Source organism: Sarcophilus harrisii, chromosome 1, assembly GCF_902635505.1.
Source record: "Sarcophilus harrisii chromosome 1, mSarHar1.11, whole genome shotgun sequence".
NCBI classification, from domain to species: Eukaryota; Metazoa; Chordata; class Mammalia; order Dasyuromorphia; family Dasyuridae; genus Sarcophilus; species Sarcophilus harrisii.
The window spans coordinates 317619228-317639399 of NC_045426.1; the positions used below are offsets into that span (position 1 = coordinate 317619228).

Below are 20172 nucleotides of genomic sequence, written 5' to 3' on the forward strand. Positions count from 1 at the left end.
ATATTCTATATTTTCACCTTCACTAAGTCTAAGATTAAAATTTATTACTTAAAACCATGTCTCCATACATTATGCTTTCTCCTTACTGTTCAAAAAGCCTTGGTAAAAAATACATTTGAAATTTAAAGAAAGGAACTAAATCCAATTTTAAGTATGAACAGGCTTGCATATGAATGTATTTACTGGCCAACAAAAGCTTTCATCCTTTTGTTTCTGAATGACCAAACCTTTAACTTGATAATAAAAATAGAATAACTTCTCAAATATTAAAGATCAAAAACACATCACTCAACTGTATATCAACAAAGTGCTATTGTATTTTCTCTCAGGCAGTGCATTTTCAGTCAAGAATTTTATTAACCTTTACAAACACCATTTCACTCAATTCATTCATAAAAAATGATTTATGATTAAATCTGTAACAAAACCATACAATGTTGTTCATCAATAAAATCAGTTTCATCCATGGAACATAACAACAAACCACTTTAAAACAGCAGTTTTCATTCAGTCATGTGAAGCTGTCAGACTCAAGTACTCCGTATGAAGGTTCTTTATATAGAAATCCATTTCCCCTCAAGTATGTGGTAAGATTGATAGATATCTGTCTGCTCTCTGGTGGAATTAAAAGTTTATGTTTTATCTCTTTTGGGTCAGTTTTTAAAATCCCTTTCAAACAAGTTTCACAACTGGAAAGTATTTGTGAGCAGTGAAGTCAAACTCAGGGGGAACCTGAAAGAAAAATCAGAAAGTCAATTCATCCATTCACAAACATGAATTGTATCAAAAAAATACTTTTTATCAGTGTACAGTTTTGATATCTGTATCTGTTACTACAGGGATGACAAGAACTAGAGATGAGAAATAAGTTTTGTGAGAAAAAGCTAAAGGAATTAGAAGCATTATTAAGGAATATATATTGGCTAAGCTGTTTTTCATCTTAGTACTTGAACAAAAGGAAATAGACTGAAATTTGGTGAGTTTAGCAATTTATTTATCTCTGAAAACCATGAGCAGGACCCAGCAATGCCAGTGGCATTTGATTCATTTGGGAAAAAAAAAAAAAGAAAAAAAGGGAGGGGACAAACATGGAGTGAAAAAGAAAAGGAAGAGGAAAAAAAGGGGGCAGAGGGAGAAACTAGCATATTGAGTAGACAGAGCTACAAAAACTTCCTCAAATGTCATTCAGTTGCATTAATGTAATGTCATAGGTTAAAACTACCTAAATGGTAGAAATTTCCTATGAGGGTAAGCCCTGGAAACTGAAGAATGGAAATGAAGAATAGAAAGCCTGCTTTACTTAGGCATTCTGCTTGGAGGCAGAAGATCTCTTAAAAAATGTCCCTTCTGTCAATATATTTCTATGAATTTTTTTTTTTTTTTTTTTTTTTTTTACAATTTGCATCCATACATTTTCCTGAAATACAAAACCTTCTAAATTTATAATTTTATTCAACTACATTTATAACTCCCAAATATTAACGATTGATATAAATACAGTACTTTTAGGTATCTGGGCCTCAGCTAAATATGAAGTGAGTTGGTCCAGCCTTACTAAAGAAGGGTCAGAGTTAGAACTCAATCCTTATCTTTCCTGACTTCAAATCCAGATTTCCTTCCATCACATCACACTGCTTCCAGGTTTGGTGCCTCTCTGCTTTTGATAAGACATTCTATAAATGTTAAATTAACTCTTTTTTGGACAGATACTTTATTGGGTTTCACATTGCTGAGCAGACATTCAGCGCAACATAATGTGTAATGATACATGAAAATACATTTTCATAGATAAGGGCATTTCAGGTTTTCTATAATGAACTTACCTTAGATTCCTTCTTGTGCCCTCCTGCCAACAACTTCATGACCACAATGTTAGGTTTGGCAACTTTTAGAATCCGACTGACCTAAGCAATAAGCAAAAGAAACTGTCAGAACACAAAAGGTATGGTCACTGTGTCTTAGTTTTTAAGACACCAATTAAAATATTTGTAGTATGACACTATTAGTTTTTCACAGGAAAAAAAAAAAGGCAGGACACATTCTGAATTTTGGTATCTAGAATTAATACCTTTGTTAATAACAGGTTCCAGAAGTACTCACTTCTTTAATTCTAATTTAAGATAAAAAAGAAACTGTGGGACTTTTGAGCATACATACAAACCAAGTCTCTATAAATCAATGGCTTAGCATAGCAATTTGTCCCCCTCGATAATAAATATACTTTTTAAATATAAAGAAAAAAGTATAAGGATATAAAAATATAAAAGTATGTCATCAATAAAGCATGAACAACAAAGTCAACTATGGAATGTTCCATTAAATTTAAGATGAATTTTTTTTGTGAAGGATCCAAGTTCAACTGTTTTCTATTCTTTCTGATGTCAGCACTCTTAGAACACAGAAGACTAAATAAAGTGATAGTTCATATAGACACAATACAAAATACTAAAAGTCCAAATTTTATTTTCAACTCTGGGAAAGATGAACTTGTCAGTTCTTTATTCATCAGATTCTTTTGGTTCACTACACTAATTTCTCATACTGACTCTTCCGTCTTTCAGCCTCCAAATAAGCTGAATGACTCTCTCCTTGGGAAACTTCATTAGCCTTAGTGCTTCCCAGATTCACTAAAATATCTCCTAAATCATTCCATTCCAATTCTACTGATGTTGACATTATTCAGACTACTGCAGTTTCACTACTTTATCCTGAGTTTTATTAGCTACACTGAGTTGTTTTTTTTTTCCTTTCCCCTAAGAAATCTTAAGAAATTTCTTTTTTGTTTACTAAAACCACTTCTGTACATTTTTCTTCTGTTACTGCTTCTTTTTTGGTATTTTGTTTTTGTTGTGGTACAATATTCTGGAAGTAGAATATCCATTCCCAAACACTTCAATCAACATTTTTTTTTACCTTCTATTTAAATATAAACCTGGCTTTCCATAAAGACACCACTATACTAGAGGTCATTCTTTCTATTTCTTGATTCATAGGGCCAGGAAGGGAAGTTGGTATATTCCTAGTCTTCCCTACCATTTCTCTATCATTTACTTATTAATAACTTGTTCCTTCTAGAACCACTTAAAACCCATAGCTTCTATCTTATTACTACTACCTACTATACTCCGCATTGACTTTCTAATGATTTTAGGACTTCGCTCATGGTCTCCACCATCCCATCGGCTTATGCTCAGGTACTTTACATTAACAACTTCTCTAACAAACTGACCACAAAATTTGATCTCATCGGCTCTAATGAATTCCTTTACTTCAGCTCAATCAACTATACACAGTCATTAAGCATTTAGGAAGTACTTGCCATGTGTCAGCCACAGTGCTAGGGACAGAAAGAAAGGCAAAAATCAGTCCCTGACCTCACAGAATTAACATTTTTACCAAGGGAGACAAATAAGTAAGTATATAAAATATTCATATAGAGTGTAGACAAAATAATCTCAGGTAGGAGGAAAGCATGGGAAGCTATGGGAATTAAGAAAGGCATCCTGGTGAAAAATGATTTCAGTCTCATGCTTGAAGGAAACCAGGGCAACTAAGTGGAGGCGAGGAGGAAAGACATCCCAAGAAGGGAGAACAGTGACTGCAAAAGCATGGAGAGGGGAGATAACATGTTATGTGTGAGAAAGATCAAATGGGAAAGCAAAGACAGATTATGGAGTATATACAGGGGAATAAAGGAGAACACTGAAAATGTGCAAAAGGTCAGATTAGAAAAGCTTTAAAGTTACCAAACAGTGAACTTTAGAGGTAGTAAGGAGCCAATGGAATTTGGGGACATGGGAAGCTGACATAGAATTATTATTTAGGAAAATCACTTTGGCATCGATAGGCTAGAATTGGGGGGAAATTTGAGGCAAGGAGATCAATTGGGGGCTAGTTCAATAGTCAAGACTAGCAGTGTCAAATGCTACTGAGCTCAAGAAATGAGGAGAAAAGACCTTAAGAGTTGGCAATTAAGAAAACATTGCTGAGTTTGTAGATGAATATCATGAGGTCAGAAGAATAAACACTTTGCTATTTCTTGAAACTAAACTGTATCTCTATAAGATTCAAGATGATGAAATTCAAAAATCTAATTAAAACCAATCCACTCTTTTTGCTCACACAAAATTTCACTACAGGGATTTTTGATACCTGAATCGATTCATATTAACCCAAAATTTCTCCTCTACTTTGACTTTACTTACCTCTATACACAGCTTAAACTGCATAATTTGCTATTTTAATATACTGTTGGCTTCTATATTTAGAATCCTTTCTTTGTCCCTTGGATTTTCTACTATTAGTAATCTACTATTACACCTTATCCTTTAGGAATATCAACCATCTAATTTCATCATTAATATTCTTCAAATAAGAATCACTAGAGAGTCACAGTCATAATTATTTCACCCACTGCAAATTCCATGGACCACAACTAAGCCTTGCTACTAATAGACAATTCATCTGCTCTATTCTTAATGATTTCCTCATTCTCCATAACAACTATTTCAAATTTTTTTGCTCAAACTCCTACCCCTCATACTTAATGCAAATGTCTTGGTATCCTACTCTACTGAAATGATGGCTTTCTCAACAAAACCCCTTCAATATTCTATCTCAGCAAAGAGGAAAGCTTTTTTTTTCAGTCCTCATCTCTCTGTGTAGCATATGACACTCCTGAGTGACTATGCCCTCCTGTGGGATATTCCTTCCTCCTTGATTTTAGACACACCATTCTCTTTGTACCCAGCTGTTTATTGCTTTTCTGCTTTCTTCACTGGCCTCTTATCTACTTCCAATCCCATGAGTTCCCAAATGTTCTATGCTCAGTTCTTTTATTCATTCTGCTGTTATGAGCTCTCCTTTTCCATCTATTCTCCATAGTGCTGCCAGACTAATCTTTCTTATGTATAGATGGAAACATCTAATTGTTGTGTTCTTCTTCATAAATTTCTTATTGTGTACTGAGTAAAATTCATTCTTTCTGCCTGATACTGGAAACCCTCCACAATACAGGATAGCCTTATTTTCTCAGGTTTTTAATTTTTACTCCAAATATTCTATTCTCCACTTTGTTCCTCTAACATATTATTAATTTCTTGTTAGGGCCACTGTTTATACTACACTCAGAATGCCCTCTCTCCCACTCACACTTGTTACCTACTGGATTCTTTAACCATCTTTTATAGCCCAAATCACATGCTCTCCCAAGTTTTCTCTGAAGCTTGCTTCTGGTAACAATTTAGATGCTTGGATTTCACACAGCACTTTATTCTGTCCCATTTTAAAATTTTATCTGTTTTTTTGCTTCATCTTTTGACTATACTGTAAGACACATAAGGGCAGAAAACATACCTCATCTAAACTCGTACACCACCTAGCATTTTACAAAGTAAAAAGTATGCTGAATTAGTTGACTGTTAATCCAAACAAGATATTTGACTAAGGCAGAAGTAAAAACATCGCCAAAATTTAGTTGGATTTTAAAAAATATTACAGCAAGCTTTCACCATATAAGTATAGGGAAATCCATATATTATATATTAATATATGTATATAGATACAGTAAAGCAAATCTTAGTGAATTCATAATAATAAAAAATTTTACTATATATATATATATATATATACATACATACATACACTAAAAGCTTGCTATATATGTGTGAATACTGAGTAAAAGCTTACATGTGTCTAATATATACATATGTATAATTTATAACTTTACACATAAATAATACTAGTATTTTAAGACAGCATGATAACTGATCAGTTTTTTTCATGACATTAGTAATTTCAGGCTATGATATCCCTTGGGTTAAACTATATGAATAAAATTTTGAACCTACAGAACTTCCTAAATCTTTTGACAAAATATGCTCTACATACTTGGGTAGAAGGCAGTTTTTTCCCTGAACCAAAGATACCTATATAAAGCCAGAAAAAATATAATTATATTTTAAAATGGTAGTACTGAAGAATGTGGGGGCGGAGGGGGTGGAAGTAGAAAGGGGAGAAAAGAAGGAATAGAGACAAACAAGAGTAATAGTGAGTGTGTGTTTGTATATGTGAGAAAGAAAAAGAAAAAGAGAGCAAGCACATTTTTATGCTGTCCAATTTCAATTTTAATATACCAGTTTTTATATTTAACAATTTGTAACTAAAACAAGTAAGGAGAAAACTTTAGCATAAAAAGTTGTGGGTAGTAAGAACCTGGTTCCTACTTTCTTACTGCCTTGCTTACTGCTTTAAATTTAGGTTGTATCTTTAACAAGGCTTATTCAAAAGCCATAATTTTAGTCAAATTGGTCTGCAAGAATGTGTTAAGAGAACAATCAAAACTTTTGAGATTCTTGACATTAACATGGCTTCATAAATGAACTAATGCTGTTTTGCCTGAAAAATTTATAGGATTATTTCTGTCATACAACAATGTATTACAAAAAAGTCATCCAACTTCTCTATGTATCAGTTTTACTTACAAAATGGTAATAATAAGGTTATGATTGTAGTGATATCTGAAAAATTCAGAAAAAAGTAATAGATATTTTATCAATAATAATCTTTAATTATTGATTTTTTTTAAATAATTCAATTTTCATCAAGAACTGGAAGGAGGGAAGGGGAGAAGCAATGTTCTGAAAAGTTGAGTTGTTTTTAATATCACCATTTCATTTGGTCTTACCTCATGGTCTGGATTTGGGATATTCTCCAGTATCATTTTTGCCTGTTGAAAGTGTTTACTAGCTGCCATATATAGGTCAGCAGACTGAGGAGGTGGACTATATTTATTAAGGTCAGACATTTCCTAAACAGAAAAAGAAAACACAATGTCTAGAATATGTACTATATGCAAAACCTTAAAATAGTCTTTTTCAAAGGCTTTTACATTTGTTGACTTTCTATTTTTATAAATCATAAATACACTGCCCTATTTGTTTTTCCAAATACAATTCAATTTCCTACCTTTATAAAATATAAAAAAGGCCATTATAATTTAAATTAAAAATCTTTAAATAGAGATAGTACAGTGAAGTGCTAGATCTTCAGTAAGAATATTTTGGTTCAAATTCTATCTCTAATTGCTTATTCTTTGACTTCAGGCAAGTAACTTAGCTACTCTGTATCTTTTCCATCAAGTTCATGCAGTAAATCAAAGATGTGTTGCCATCTGCATTTGTGGAAGGTTTCCCACAATGGGAATACCCAACACTTTTCAAAATAAAGGCTGTTCATGTATTCACAAATTCTTTTGTTGTTCAGTCCTTTCCAGTCATGTCCAACTCTTTATCATCCAGTTTTGGGGTTTTCTTGGCAAAGATACCAGAATGGTTTGCCATTTTCTTCACTGGCTCATTTTACAGATGAAGAAACAAATGGAGGCAAATAGGATTAAGTGACTTTCCCAGGGTCACACAGCTAGTAACTATCTGAGGACATATTTGAACTTGGAAAGATCAGTCTTCCTGACTCCAGGTCCAGCATTCTACCCATTGTATCATCTAACTGTTCCCAATGAATTCTTTAAGATACTAGCTGTTCCCAGTGAATTTTTAAAGATACAATAAATAAAATGTTGCTAAACAAAAACAAACAAATAAAGCCAAATAATTTTTAGGCTTTTTAAAATCTTGCCTCAACATTATGACAAGATTCCACTTACTATTCAAAGTAACTGATGGTGCTTAGACTGGACTTTATGATAACAGACCACATTGACATGGTGCTTTGAGAATTACATTGTTTTCCTCATAGTATCTTCAAGATAAGTAGTGCAAGTAAGACCCATATTTTGCACACAAAACCCTGATGCTCAGAAAAGTGATCTGACAAGGGCCAGTGCTGGAGCTGGAAGGGGATCAGGGATCCTGTGGCTCTATCACATCAAGCTGCCAGGTACACAGAAGCAAGATTATCATTCAAATACCAAAGTTTACCTTGAATTGCAAATAGTGCACTGGGGGTGGTGTGATAACACTGTTGAATGGAGCAAATCTATGTTCATATCGAACCTGTTCACTATCCAACTCAAATTTGGGTTTTCGTACTTTACCATCCATGTCAAAAGCTATCATGGTCTAAAAGGAAAAAGAATGGTTATATCAATATAAAAATATTGATCACAAAAAACAAAACAAAACATCAACATACTAAATGTAACTCATTACCTGCAATTTAAAAAAGGACAACCAATGTAGGCTCTGATCACCATTAGCTTAGTTTACATTAATACTTCTTTCTCTCCACCCTCTTCCCCTAACCCCCCTCATTTCCCAAGTAGGTTCATGTTCATTTAATGTTCTATTCTCTATCGAAATTAATTCCCTCCTCCACTGAAGCTTGGTGGGCTATGACAAGAAGTGGTACCAGGTTTGAAAGAGAAGAGTCAAGTTTAGGTGCTGATAACTACAATTCCATTCTTTTTGCAGAACACAGCATGTGTGCCACATGGGGAAATTAGACTTCCAGGCTAGTTGTATAGAAACCCCTCCTATGGTCAGATTAAGTACATTTTAAGCTAAGATTACTAAGTAATTTAGTAATTCTATAGCATACAATTTCTTTCCCCATCTCACTGTCAGATTAAATTGATCCACCAAATATGGAACTGAATTTTGCCATCAAACCAATTTCTTATAACTACTTCCTTCCTGGTAGCATCACTGGTCAATGGGGACATAAGATTTTAGCAATTTCTGACTGCTCTACAATTAATTACCAAATTCTAACAATTCCTCCTTTCTAATATCCTGAGGATATTTCCTCCTTTTCATTCCCACTGCTATTTGAGTTTGGGTACTTGATACCTTATGGCTAGAAGAAAGTATCCTGACACTGTCCTGTCTCCAGTCTTTGCCCTCATTAATCAAGCTGCCATACTGCCATCAGATCAATCCTTCTAAAAACATACTGATGTCACCTTCCAGTGATCAAAATTTGTAAATGGTTCCCTTTTGATTAGCAGATGAAATATAAACATCTTATCCTAAGATTCACAGGATCATATATTTATATATTTAGGTCTGGAAAAGAGATCAAGGCTGTGTGATTTAACTCCTTTGTTTATAGATGAACTGGGGCTCAGAGATTTAACTAAGCAGCTTTCCAAGGCCATCAAGGCAGCATGTTTCAGGGAGGATTTGAACCCAGGGCCTCTGATTCTACTCCTCTTCCCATTGTATTATGTTCTTCAGATGTGTTATTTGTCCTTCCTGAACACATCTGGCAAGAGGGACCCACCAGCCCCCAAGGTACCCGATTCTAAATTGGCCTCTCTGCAATTTCTACCTCTCCACATTCTCCAATTGTGTCCCTGCAGCCAGACTTCAGGATGTTATTCCACTTCCACAGGAACCCATCCTTCAAATCCTTGAAGATGGGAAGAATCCATCACATGCCCCCAGTTCTTCTCCAGGATATATGCTTACCAGTTTAATCCAGTACAGAAATCTCAAGCTAGCTTTTTTTCAGCTTTATCTAGTGCTACTCTCTACCACAACCCGGCCTCTGGCCCCACTGGTATTCTTACCATTCCCCAAACATCAATGAATGAGTATACACCTCATGAAAAAGCCATGGATTTGAAAAAATAGTCCAAAAAAAAAAGAGAAGCAAATCCTAAGTGCAATCATAACTACTATATACATAGTTATACAAACAAGAAGCAATAAAACATAACTTCATATTCACCAAACTGCCAATTACCTTATACATTCCAGCACACATGTTCTGATATGCTTGACTCATTGTGATTTCTCGACTCAATGGGCGAACTATAATATAGAAAACAATTTTTGATGTATACAAATATCTTGTCTGTTAATACAAAAACAAAGTTTATTACTCAAGGTTAAATTTCACTTTATAAGAAGTTGTGTATAAGATGGCCAAGAATTTGGGTACTGGTCTCTATTTTCTGTGTTATTCAATATGAGAAAATTTCAGAGTTAAGATAATCTGGACAGAATCTTTGAATTTATTGTGATATTTGCCTCAAGAATAACACACACACAGGTTACTCGAGGGCAAGGATTATTTCATTTTCACCTTATCTGCCTAGTTTGGCATCTTGTGCAGAGTAAGTGCGTAGTATTTTTTGAAATGAAAAAAAAAATAGCGTTTTGATATCATCTATGTAAAGCAGTCTCATTTGAATATTAAAAACAGTAACAACCAGTCAAATTCTTACCCCCTAGCATAGCTAAATTTTAAAGAAAAGCAAAAAAATGAAGCCTCCTACTCCTATCTTCATGGATCATAAGTAGACTACTAAAGTTCCTTAAGCTTCCTAAGCAAATTCTCAAGTCCCAAGATATCCAGAACATCTTGGTAGCACACAACTTCCTCTAACATTGTTGGTCTATCCCGTATCAAGAGAGGAAAGGAGCAGGAAAAGTCAATCTTGATCAATCCTGACCTTTTTGGGTTAGTGGAAAGGCTGAGGAGAGGTTAGTGAACTTGGAACCTGGAAATGGGAGTTCTAAGCTGCAGAAGGGCTAACACTACACTAAGCACCAATACGGTGAACCCACAGGAGCAGGTAGCTACCAGATTATCTGACGAGAAAGGAAACAGCCTAAGCAGGAAAGAGACAAAGTCAAAATTTCTACGTTGATCAGTAGCCCATGACAGGGAGGGAAGGCATAAACATCTATTAAATGCCTGTTATCTGCCACAAAGAAATCTTTTTTTTTTTTACGTCATTCCATAAATCTTTAATTCTTCTTATGTTTTAAAATAAGACCACAGTACCTTTCTTCTTTTTCTTTGTTTTTTTACTACTACGACCTTTTTGCTGCTCCTCCATTATTCTTTCCTCTGCCATTTGTGAGCTATCAGCACGACTCAATGTTGACATCAACCAGGCATAAAGAAATTCAGATAGATACCTAAAATCAAATAATCCTTGGTCACTGCTAAATGATTTAACTATTAAACAATTTTATAACTATAATTTCACACATGCTATTTAGTAATAATTTATTAGGAAATATTTAAGTTATAATCTGTTAAAAAAATTTAACTGGTTCTTATTTTAACAGTATAGACCTAAAAAAGGAGGTTTGAAGAGTAATTAATTTCTTATTTCTAATTTTCATGACAAATCTGTGCTATTATAAAAATTTTCAGTTTAAAATTTTACAAATTGACATTTCACATATGAGGTTTCTTTATTTCAAAAATATTAATGAAATGTTTTCTATTAAGTTAACAGTTGAATTTAACTCAAAATACTTATAAGTCTAAGTGAATTTTTCATGTTAAATATGTTTTATCATCTAAAATGATTCAACAAAGGGTACTTGTTTTATGTATAATATAAAAGAAATGACAAATGTTTTTCACTATTTCACAATTAAAAACATCATTTTCAGATTTATACTTCAGTTTACTCATCTCACTGGAACACTAAAGAAGTACATTCTATGTACTTTTTTTTTTTTTTTGGTATTATAAGCTAGTCATCACATTTTGTTGTATTGAAATAGTTTAAACTCTTCATGTATTTTAGAAATGGTCTAAACCTCTACAATACTAAAGCTCAATATATGTAATCATTTGAAACAGATCAGAGCATTATATTTGTTTTTAATTCCTAAATACATTTTAAATTCCATTCAATTGCCTTCTAGGATGCATAAAATAATTTTCATCATCATTACCCAATGCAAAGGAACCACAGAATGTCCAATATAAATCCATGGCCACTATCATGGTAAAATCATCAAAATGCAAATTCCATCTATACTTGATGGACTAGATTATAAAATTAAATGTTATCAACTGCCACAAGATGGCAATATTGCTAGTAATTTTTCCATTTTGTTGAATAGTAAGAACTCTAAATTAAGAAGTATCATCAAACTTCACTAGACCAAGAAAGTGAGTTTTGAAGATTTGAAATTTGAAATTTTGAGATTGAAATATTAGCTCTGCCAGCTATTTTTCTTCAATGATTCCACTTCTATACCTGTGATTTCCCAAACAACATACTTGCTAGGCCTGCCACATTTCTCATTATCAAGAGAAATGTTTTATTTCAAAAACAGCATTTCTAAGTTAATTAATTGTTAAGATATGGAACTAATCTTTTATTCTAAATAGCAATAATTACAAATCAATGTGTAATTACTTTCTTAATAGTTTTTTTAAAAATTACTAATTTCAAAATCTGAAAAATCTATTCACCAGGCTATCTGAATCTTATGGCTTAAAAAGATAAAGCAACAGTAATATAATCATAGATGACAACTTTGCATTTACATAGAACTTTAAAAGTCTTCCAAGTTCTTGTTTTACAGAACAAACCTGTGAAGTACTTAGGGCAACTGTTGTCCCTTATCTTATGAATGACAAACATGAAGATCAGAGAGGTTAAATAACTTGCCTATAGATTAAGTGTAAACACTGAGACTTCAACAAATTGATCTATTTTTCAAGACTTATTTAAGTCTTCTATTTGGCTCCATGAAAAAGTAATTTGTAAAAATATTTTGCAATGATTTCTTCTATTTCCTTAACACATAACTTTAAAGTGTTCTCTTACCAATATATGTAGTAGTACTCATGCATACTGTACAGTTCCAATTCAAAGCCACTTAGAAGATATTGTATCATAATTCGAAGGTTATGATAAAGGACCCAGGTACCTAAACAGGCCAAATGCTGTCTTTGAGGTTCCTGTTTCAACAACATACTGTGAAGTGCAGCATCAACTTTCTCTGCCTATGAGAATAAAGTATTTTAAAACATTGTCATAAAATATAATTTTAATTAAGATAGTAGAGAAACTTAAAGAAATGAAGGCAGGACAATAAATTACACGAAAATAAAGTACAATCCCATCTTCCCATAAAAATTGTATTTTCTAATAGGCTTCATATCACCAAATTCTTACTTAATGAAAGCTAATTCTCCTCAATGCTTTTTGCTAATATTGTCTCCATTATGTTACAGAAGATAAAATGCAAAAAGAGAGTTTCAATCAACTGTGCTCACCACTAAATAATGCTTTATTTAGAAATTTAGGAAATTTAAATCTTTTAAGCATAAAGTAAACTTGGTACAAATGCTAAAACCCTATTTGTAAAATTCCTTTTTTTTAATGTTGAAAAAAACCCTTCATTTTTAAAACATCTACTTGCAAGGTCATTTCACTGAAAACATTAAATTAAATTTTAAAAAATCAGATTTCATAATGAAATATTTTATATTTGTTCTTTAAACACAGTCTATTTTGTGAGATGGATTAAAATAGAAATGCTGGCTCAAATCTGGAATGGTTTTTAAGAATACAATCATTTTGCTGACAATTTTATTTTGTAAATTGTTCTTTTCTAGTAGGAAAAAAACTTCTTGGTTCTTACTTACCTCGTCCTGCAAGGTAGCAAATTCCTCAAGAATATGACCCAATTTATCTCTCTGACGAGCCCTGTTATGTCCATGGATCTGAATAAGACTACAGAATGGCTGAAAAATATATCACTTATTAATCATTAATGTGAAATTAAATCCAAAGAATTCACATTATAAAAATTTGACATTTACAAAATTTTTAATATTTGGTATTAGGATGTCACATTATTTCATATACCTATTATATATATATATAACATATACAAGTATATATACGTATGTATACATATGTGCATATATATATATATATATATATATATATATATATATATATATATATCAGAGTTTCCAGCAATGATAATAAAGTAGCTACTTGTGAAGCTTCTTTGTGTCCTGCAAATGCCCATCAATCTATTAGAAATTTTTTAAATTGTAGCTGCTATAAAGAGGTGCAAATACTAAAAAAGATAGAGTTCCTTTCCTGTTTATTTCAGGCCAGTCTGTGTTAAGTGCCTTATCTTACATGCAAGAAGAGACTTGAATATTGGTCCTTCCGATCCTACTCCTCCTCCCCCCACAGTATGCTTGAATAAATATAAACTAAAACTTAAAAAATATAATTTTTAGGGGAAGTATAAAGGAGTGGGGAAGAGAAAGAATAGTATAATATTTTCTGAAATAATCTATCAATCTATAAATATTTTATATTTTTATCTTTAAAAACTTTCATAGAAATTATGTGATTTACACAATCCTATAATATGGGTAAATACAATTATGATTACTCTCATTTTGGCAATATAAGCCAAATGATTTGCCTAGCCGTCACACAGTGAGAATGAATAACAAGAATGGGATCCATTTCTTGACTTTTGTTGTTTTGTGAATTATACCATTTAGGCCAGGGATGGGCTACATTTTTTCTGCCTGGCTAATTGGATATTTATAACATCATTTGTGGACCACTCAAAATTATCAATGTGTAAAAGTCAAATAGTGAGAGATTGCTCATCACCACCTGTGGTTGCCTTAGCAAAGAATTTCTCAGACCTCATATGGCTTCTGTGCCAGATATTTCCCACCACATTTAGGCCATTTTACATCATATAACACAATAAATTCCAAATGTATTATGTGACAAATTGAAATGGTCACAATATTAAAAACAAAACAAAAAAAATTGAGGAGAATGGAAAGAGGTACTTCAAAGGAGTTAAGGGAGAACTCCTATCTGAATAAAATAAAAGTTTGACAATCAGAATATACAGGGGATTAACAAACATATAAAGAATCATTCTACTAGCTATACCCAGAAAAAGAACTCTGGGAGATGACTAAAAACCATTACATTGAATTCCCAGTCCCTATATTTATGCACACCTGCATCTTTGATTTCCTTCACAAGCTAATTGTACAATAATTCAGAGTCTGATTCTTTTTGTACAGCAAAATAATGTTTTGGTCATGTATACTTATTGTGTATCTAAGTTATATTTTAATATATTTAACATCTACTGGTCATCCTGCCATTTAGGGGAGGGGGTGGGGGTGGGGTAAGAGGTGAAAAATTGGAACAAGAGGTTTGGCAATTGTTAATGCTGTAAAGTTACCCATGTATATATCCTGTAAATTAAAGGCTATTAAATAAAAAATTAAAAAAAAAAAAAAAAAAAAAGAATCATTCTATCATATATAAGTACTCAAAGATACAGTTTTCAGGAGAAAAAAATGAAAATGATCACTAAAGCTTACACAAAAAAGTACTCAATCATTCCAAGTTTAAAACTCTAGGTTTCACTTCACACTCATAATATCAGCTAAGATGACTAAAAATAGAAACATTCAATGAAGCAATTATAGGAAGACAGAGCATTAAGGAACTTTTGCTGAAACTATGAATTGACACAATGTGCATAATCTTTCATCCAAAGATCTACTGAAAACTCCAAGAAGATTAATGGCAAAAAAAGAAAAGAAAAGAAAAGAAAAATCAATGACAGAAAAAACGTGTTATATATTGTGAAATATTCACACATCAGTACCCTGTGGTATCACAAAAAAGGGAAACAAAGTAGAAAAACAATTGATCAAATTGTAGCATGGGAACATAGAATAACAGAGTGCTATAATAAACAATAAATATAAAGTATTCAGAACACTTGTACAAATTCATACAGAACAGAGTAAGCAGGAATAAAAGAATCACATATACAATGCCTGATCTTGCCTTGAGGATTGAGGAAACATACCTACTTTCTGCTTCTACTGGGGAGTATTATTATGAAATAGTAAATGGTATTTTTTTTAAAGCATTACAAAACAAAAAACCTGCTTGTATGATTAGGAATAAAAAGGAACAAAACTATATGAATATGTATTTGCATAATACAGTAACCTGAATAAGACCAAAGAGCCACCTACTAAAAGTGCTTCATTATTTAATAAAAATGATACAAATTATTAATCACAGTAAGTAACATTAGCTCCAGGAGGCTGCTCAAAACTTTTTATCTCTTAAGCATCTACCAGGAGGCACTTAAACTTAAGTGTCTATTTAATGTGTCAATTCAAAATTGACTTTAAAAAATACCTGAAGATGGCTTCCAAAGAATTCATGTTTGAGTAATAACCTACTGAGCATCTTAATTTCAATCTTTTTCCCCCCCAAAAAAATCTTACTTGTACTATTAATTAGCTCAGCAAAACCATTTATTTGGAGGTAATATAGCAGTAATTGGGAAGCAGCAGGTATAAATTTAACAGAAATCCCATATTAGTGGTGCCAAAATTTTTTTGAAATAAAAATAATTTATTATTTTTCAAGTTACTCCTACATTGTAGCTTGGCTTTAGAATATTATAAGCTAAATTAAAAAGTGGTCTTTGTGCTTTGGAATGAGGTATTCTCATAAAGCAATTTAGAGGTTGATAGAGGAATATGGCAAATGTAAGGTTTCAGTTTGGGGGAAACATTTAATTTCAAGTAAAAAAATATGTTCTTAACATGCTTTAAAAAGAAATAGGAATGATTAATGGCATACTTATACTCTTATTTTTGCAAGGAAAAATATGGTTATTTTAGACAGAGAATCTACTAAGGCTCATCAAGTAGGTGAGAGAAATCTATTAATTACTGGTAATGCTGGATGGCAAAACAGTTTGGGTAGCACACACTACAAAATTCTAATATTGAAAGATTATATATATACCCCACATTGTATTTTACCAAAATTATAGTGACCTGCTAGTCTATGCTATCTATAATAAGTGAATTCTTACCCGAACACAGTGAGTAACAAAGGAGTCAATACAGTCCTTAGCCTGGTGATTATTATACAGACAGCACCTGTAAGACAATTTTCAGGAAATAAAATTAAACTATATTTGGCTTGGGACAAGGATCAGCAATTTCTTTAAATCTAAGTACCATCAACTGGACTATATGCCTGTGATTATCTCTGGCAAACCTAAAACAAAAGTAGAGGGGAAAAAAAAGTTCAAGAAAAGAAAATAGTAGAACAGTAAAATGTCAACAAATGTCATCTTACATACTGTTATGTAGCACCAGGCCAAAAAAAATTGTCTTGTCATAGGTGCCCTAATGAGAAAAACTTGAGACTTATGACAGATTGAAAATCCATCAATTTGATGTCCTTTTATATTAAGGACTCCCTAATCTCCTTAATATATGTACTCTCTCTCCAACAATTCAGATCACAATCCACATGTTTTCTTATCCTGTGACCATCATATCCAAGGGCTCCAATAAATTCTTATGGGAGTTCACTCAATAGGTTTTGGGGTCTTCTTCTCGGTTTCAATATTATACAAATTCTAGTTCAACACACATCATATTTTGCTATCTGATCAATTTTCTTTCTGGTCATATCTTTTTATTTTACTTATTGCATACTATTTGTTATTGATGATATGTTTACAGTCTGCCTGCCATATGTCTCTATTAATGTCTTTTGAGTAACTCACAATTTTGATTCTTCAGAGATTTTTTATTCCACGAACCACAGTCACCTTAAATCAAATTTTGTTTGTAAAAGATGATTCTTTTGTCATAAAGGCAAGGTTTGGGGTTATCAAAACCTCCCATACATTACACAAATGTGATTGAGCCCAATAGTCTTAAATTCAATTCGGGGCCTACATTCTTATACATATATATGTATGTATATATATATATAAACAACACACGGATATGGATATGGATAGTTATAAATAGATAGTCCAACTATATAAACCATTCATGCAACTATATGGATAGTCTGGACCACAGATATTTTTTATCCATTTAGTTTTTCCTCAATAGACTGTTACATCAAACTCTTGAGTATTTTAAATCTCATTCAGGAGACTTTCCAATTGTGGGTGGCTACACAATCAACATGTCATGCATAAAGAGGAACAGTTGGAGAATCTCATCATTAAAAAGGAAACCTTAACTCTGTAACTGACAAATAGATCTGGAAAGCATATACTCACCTGTTTAACATTTTATTAACAATCAGCAGATCAATGAACTAAGTTCTCTCTCGTTTCTATTAAAACATCTTAGTATATAACTGGATAATTTTAATATATGCCTACAGAATAACTCTGAAGGATCCATTTTATTCTGATGATTCAAATGTTTTTAAAAAAAACAAATAACCCTCCTCCCACCCCATAATCAATAAGCACTCAGGTCTTATATTCTATACATCTTTTCATCAAACGTATAGTTGTAAAAATGTAGTTGTTCATAGCATTCTCACTCTTTCTGTTGTTGTTTGTTTGCATTTTGTTTTCTTTCCCATTTTTTTTCCTTCTTGATCCGATTTTTCTTGTGCAAGATAACTGTGTAAATATGTATATATATATTGAATTTATCATTTATTTTAACATATTTAACATGTATTGCACTACCTGCCATATAGAGGAGGGGATGAGGGAATAATTTGGAATAGAAGGCTTTGCAAGGATGAATGTTGAAAAATTATCCATGCATATGTTTTGTAAATAAAAAGCTTTAATTTTAAAAGATCAAACAAACAAGAATAAATGTATTGCCACATGTCAAAAAAAAAAGTCAAGATATTATCTTTAGATGTCATTGATCTTGTTCAAGAAAGAACAACAACAACAAGCAATGAGTAGGTTTCCTTGAAATATCTTTGGTTTAGGAGAGCTGACAATGTTCATCTTTTTATTCATTACTTGCTTGAATAATTAATAAAGTGATTAATTACCCAGAAAAAAATGTAGTTGTTAAAGATATTTATTTGTAAAAAAAAAAAAAAAAATTCTACCATATTCAAACAGTTATAAGTAGAGTGCTGAATTGGTTCAACTTTTCTGTAAAACAATTAGGAATTATGTATGAAGTTGCTAAAAGTAATCATACTCTGATCCCAAAACACATTGCAGAAAGATTTCACATTTTGAAGTCAAAATACTCATAGTGTCATTTTTTGTAGTGGCAAAGAAATGGAACAAAGTAGGTACTGGAGAATGACTGAATATGCTGTAGTATGTGAATATAATTTAAAAATTACAGCATTTTATCAACAAATATGAAAAATAACAACAACACAGGAATACAGGTATAAGCTGATGTAGAATGAAACACACAGACTAGGAAGACAACATGCATAACTACAATAGTGTTTACACAATAAAATGAAGCCAGTCACTATTTATAGTGATCAGATTTTGATCTTAGAGAATTCGGGGGAGAATGGTTTGAGGCTGGAAATTATATTAAAACAAAAGGTGCTCTCAGTATGTGTAGATTGCTCTCAAAATTTTATAGATAGGATAGTAGGCATATGACTATATGTATGGGTAAAACTGCCTTTTCTTCACAGGATTATTGCCTATATTTTCCAATCCTTTATGCCTCACTGTATTCATCTTCAGAACTTTTCCCTTAATATCCTTAAAATTGTGTCACCTCTATTGCTGATCTTCTTTCTCTATACTTACTTGGCTTGGTCTAGTGGTTGCTTCTATCTTGGTTTTCTTTGGGGTCATTTCTACTTCTAACATAGGATATTGAAAAATTAAGGCTAGAGTTCAAATATGATAAATCCACTGCTAATAATGAGGGGAAAAAAAGTTGATTATAAAATCCTGTCAATTTTTTCCTTTTTCTGTTCACTATCCTCTTTACAATTTAGTGTAAAATACTCTGGGGTAAAATGGTTAATTGGATCTGAATCTAAGAATTCTACATTCTTCCTCCCAGTGCTTCTCACAGATATATGAGATAGTACTACTCATACTTTTCCACCATACTCCACCACAATATCGCTCATTATGCTTGGTTGCCATACATTTATGTTTGGAAAAGAATTTGTTGGCTAAGATGTTACCTAAATAATTTTTGGCTTGTGGCTCTAAATTTTACATGAAGTACACTATCACAGGAAATGGTAACAGTATATGTTGATATGTTTCCTTATTCATTCCCCATTTTCTTATGTTTAGCATCAGTATCCTGTTTAAATGGCTCAGATAGTGGTAGTATATCTTCTTATCATCTTTATCTTTTCTTCTACTTTGTGCTTTGATATTGTTCCAACAATTTAATGGTCTGGCTATGAGAAAGGGGATGATCTGAGAACATCTCCCCATATCAGTAATGAGTTAAGACAGAATCAATTAAATTCTTTGTGATGTTATTCAGACATATCCAGTTCCTTCTAACTCTCTTCTTGAAGAAAATATTTATGATCTATAAGTATGAAGACTTCTATAAACATTAATTTAAATGCCAGGGTTCTTGAAAGATCCTTTTCCAGTGACTAAAAATCTAACATTATTT

At 32.3% G+C, this 20172-nt stretch overlaps 1 protein-coding gene across 5 annotated transcripts in view; it reads right to left on the reverse strand.

The window, feature by feature from the left end:
- Nucleotides 1-332: 332 nt before the first annotated feature.
- NAA35 (N-alpha-acetyltransferase 35, NatC auxiliary subunit) overlaps nt 333-20172 on the reverse strand; it is a 63647-nt gene continuing 43807 nt past the window's right edge. For 4 of the 5 annotated variants that reach the window (XM_031945445.1, XM_031945444.1, XM_031945446.1 and 1 more), the window contains 9 exons: nt 16635-16701; nt 13372-13470; nt 12548-12726; nt 10753-10889; nt 9706-9773; nt 7938-8078; nt 6686-6808; nt 1824-1904; nt 333-732 (listed from right to left, as the gene is read on the reverse strand). In XM_031945445.1, the coding sequence (XP_031801305.1) occupies nt 673-732; nt 1824-1904; nt 6686-6808; nt 7938-8078; nt 9706-9773; nt 10753-10889; nt 12548-12726; nt 13372-13470; nt 16635-16701 (955 nt within the window). In that variant the 3' untranslated portion in view covers nt 333-672. The other variant, XM_031945447.1, reaches the window with a different exon arrangement.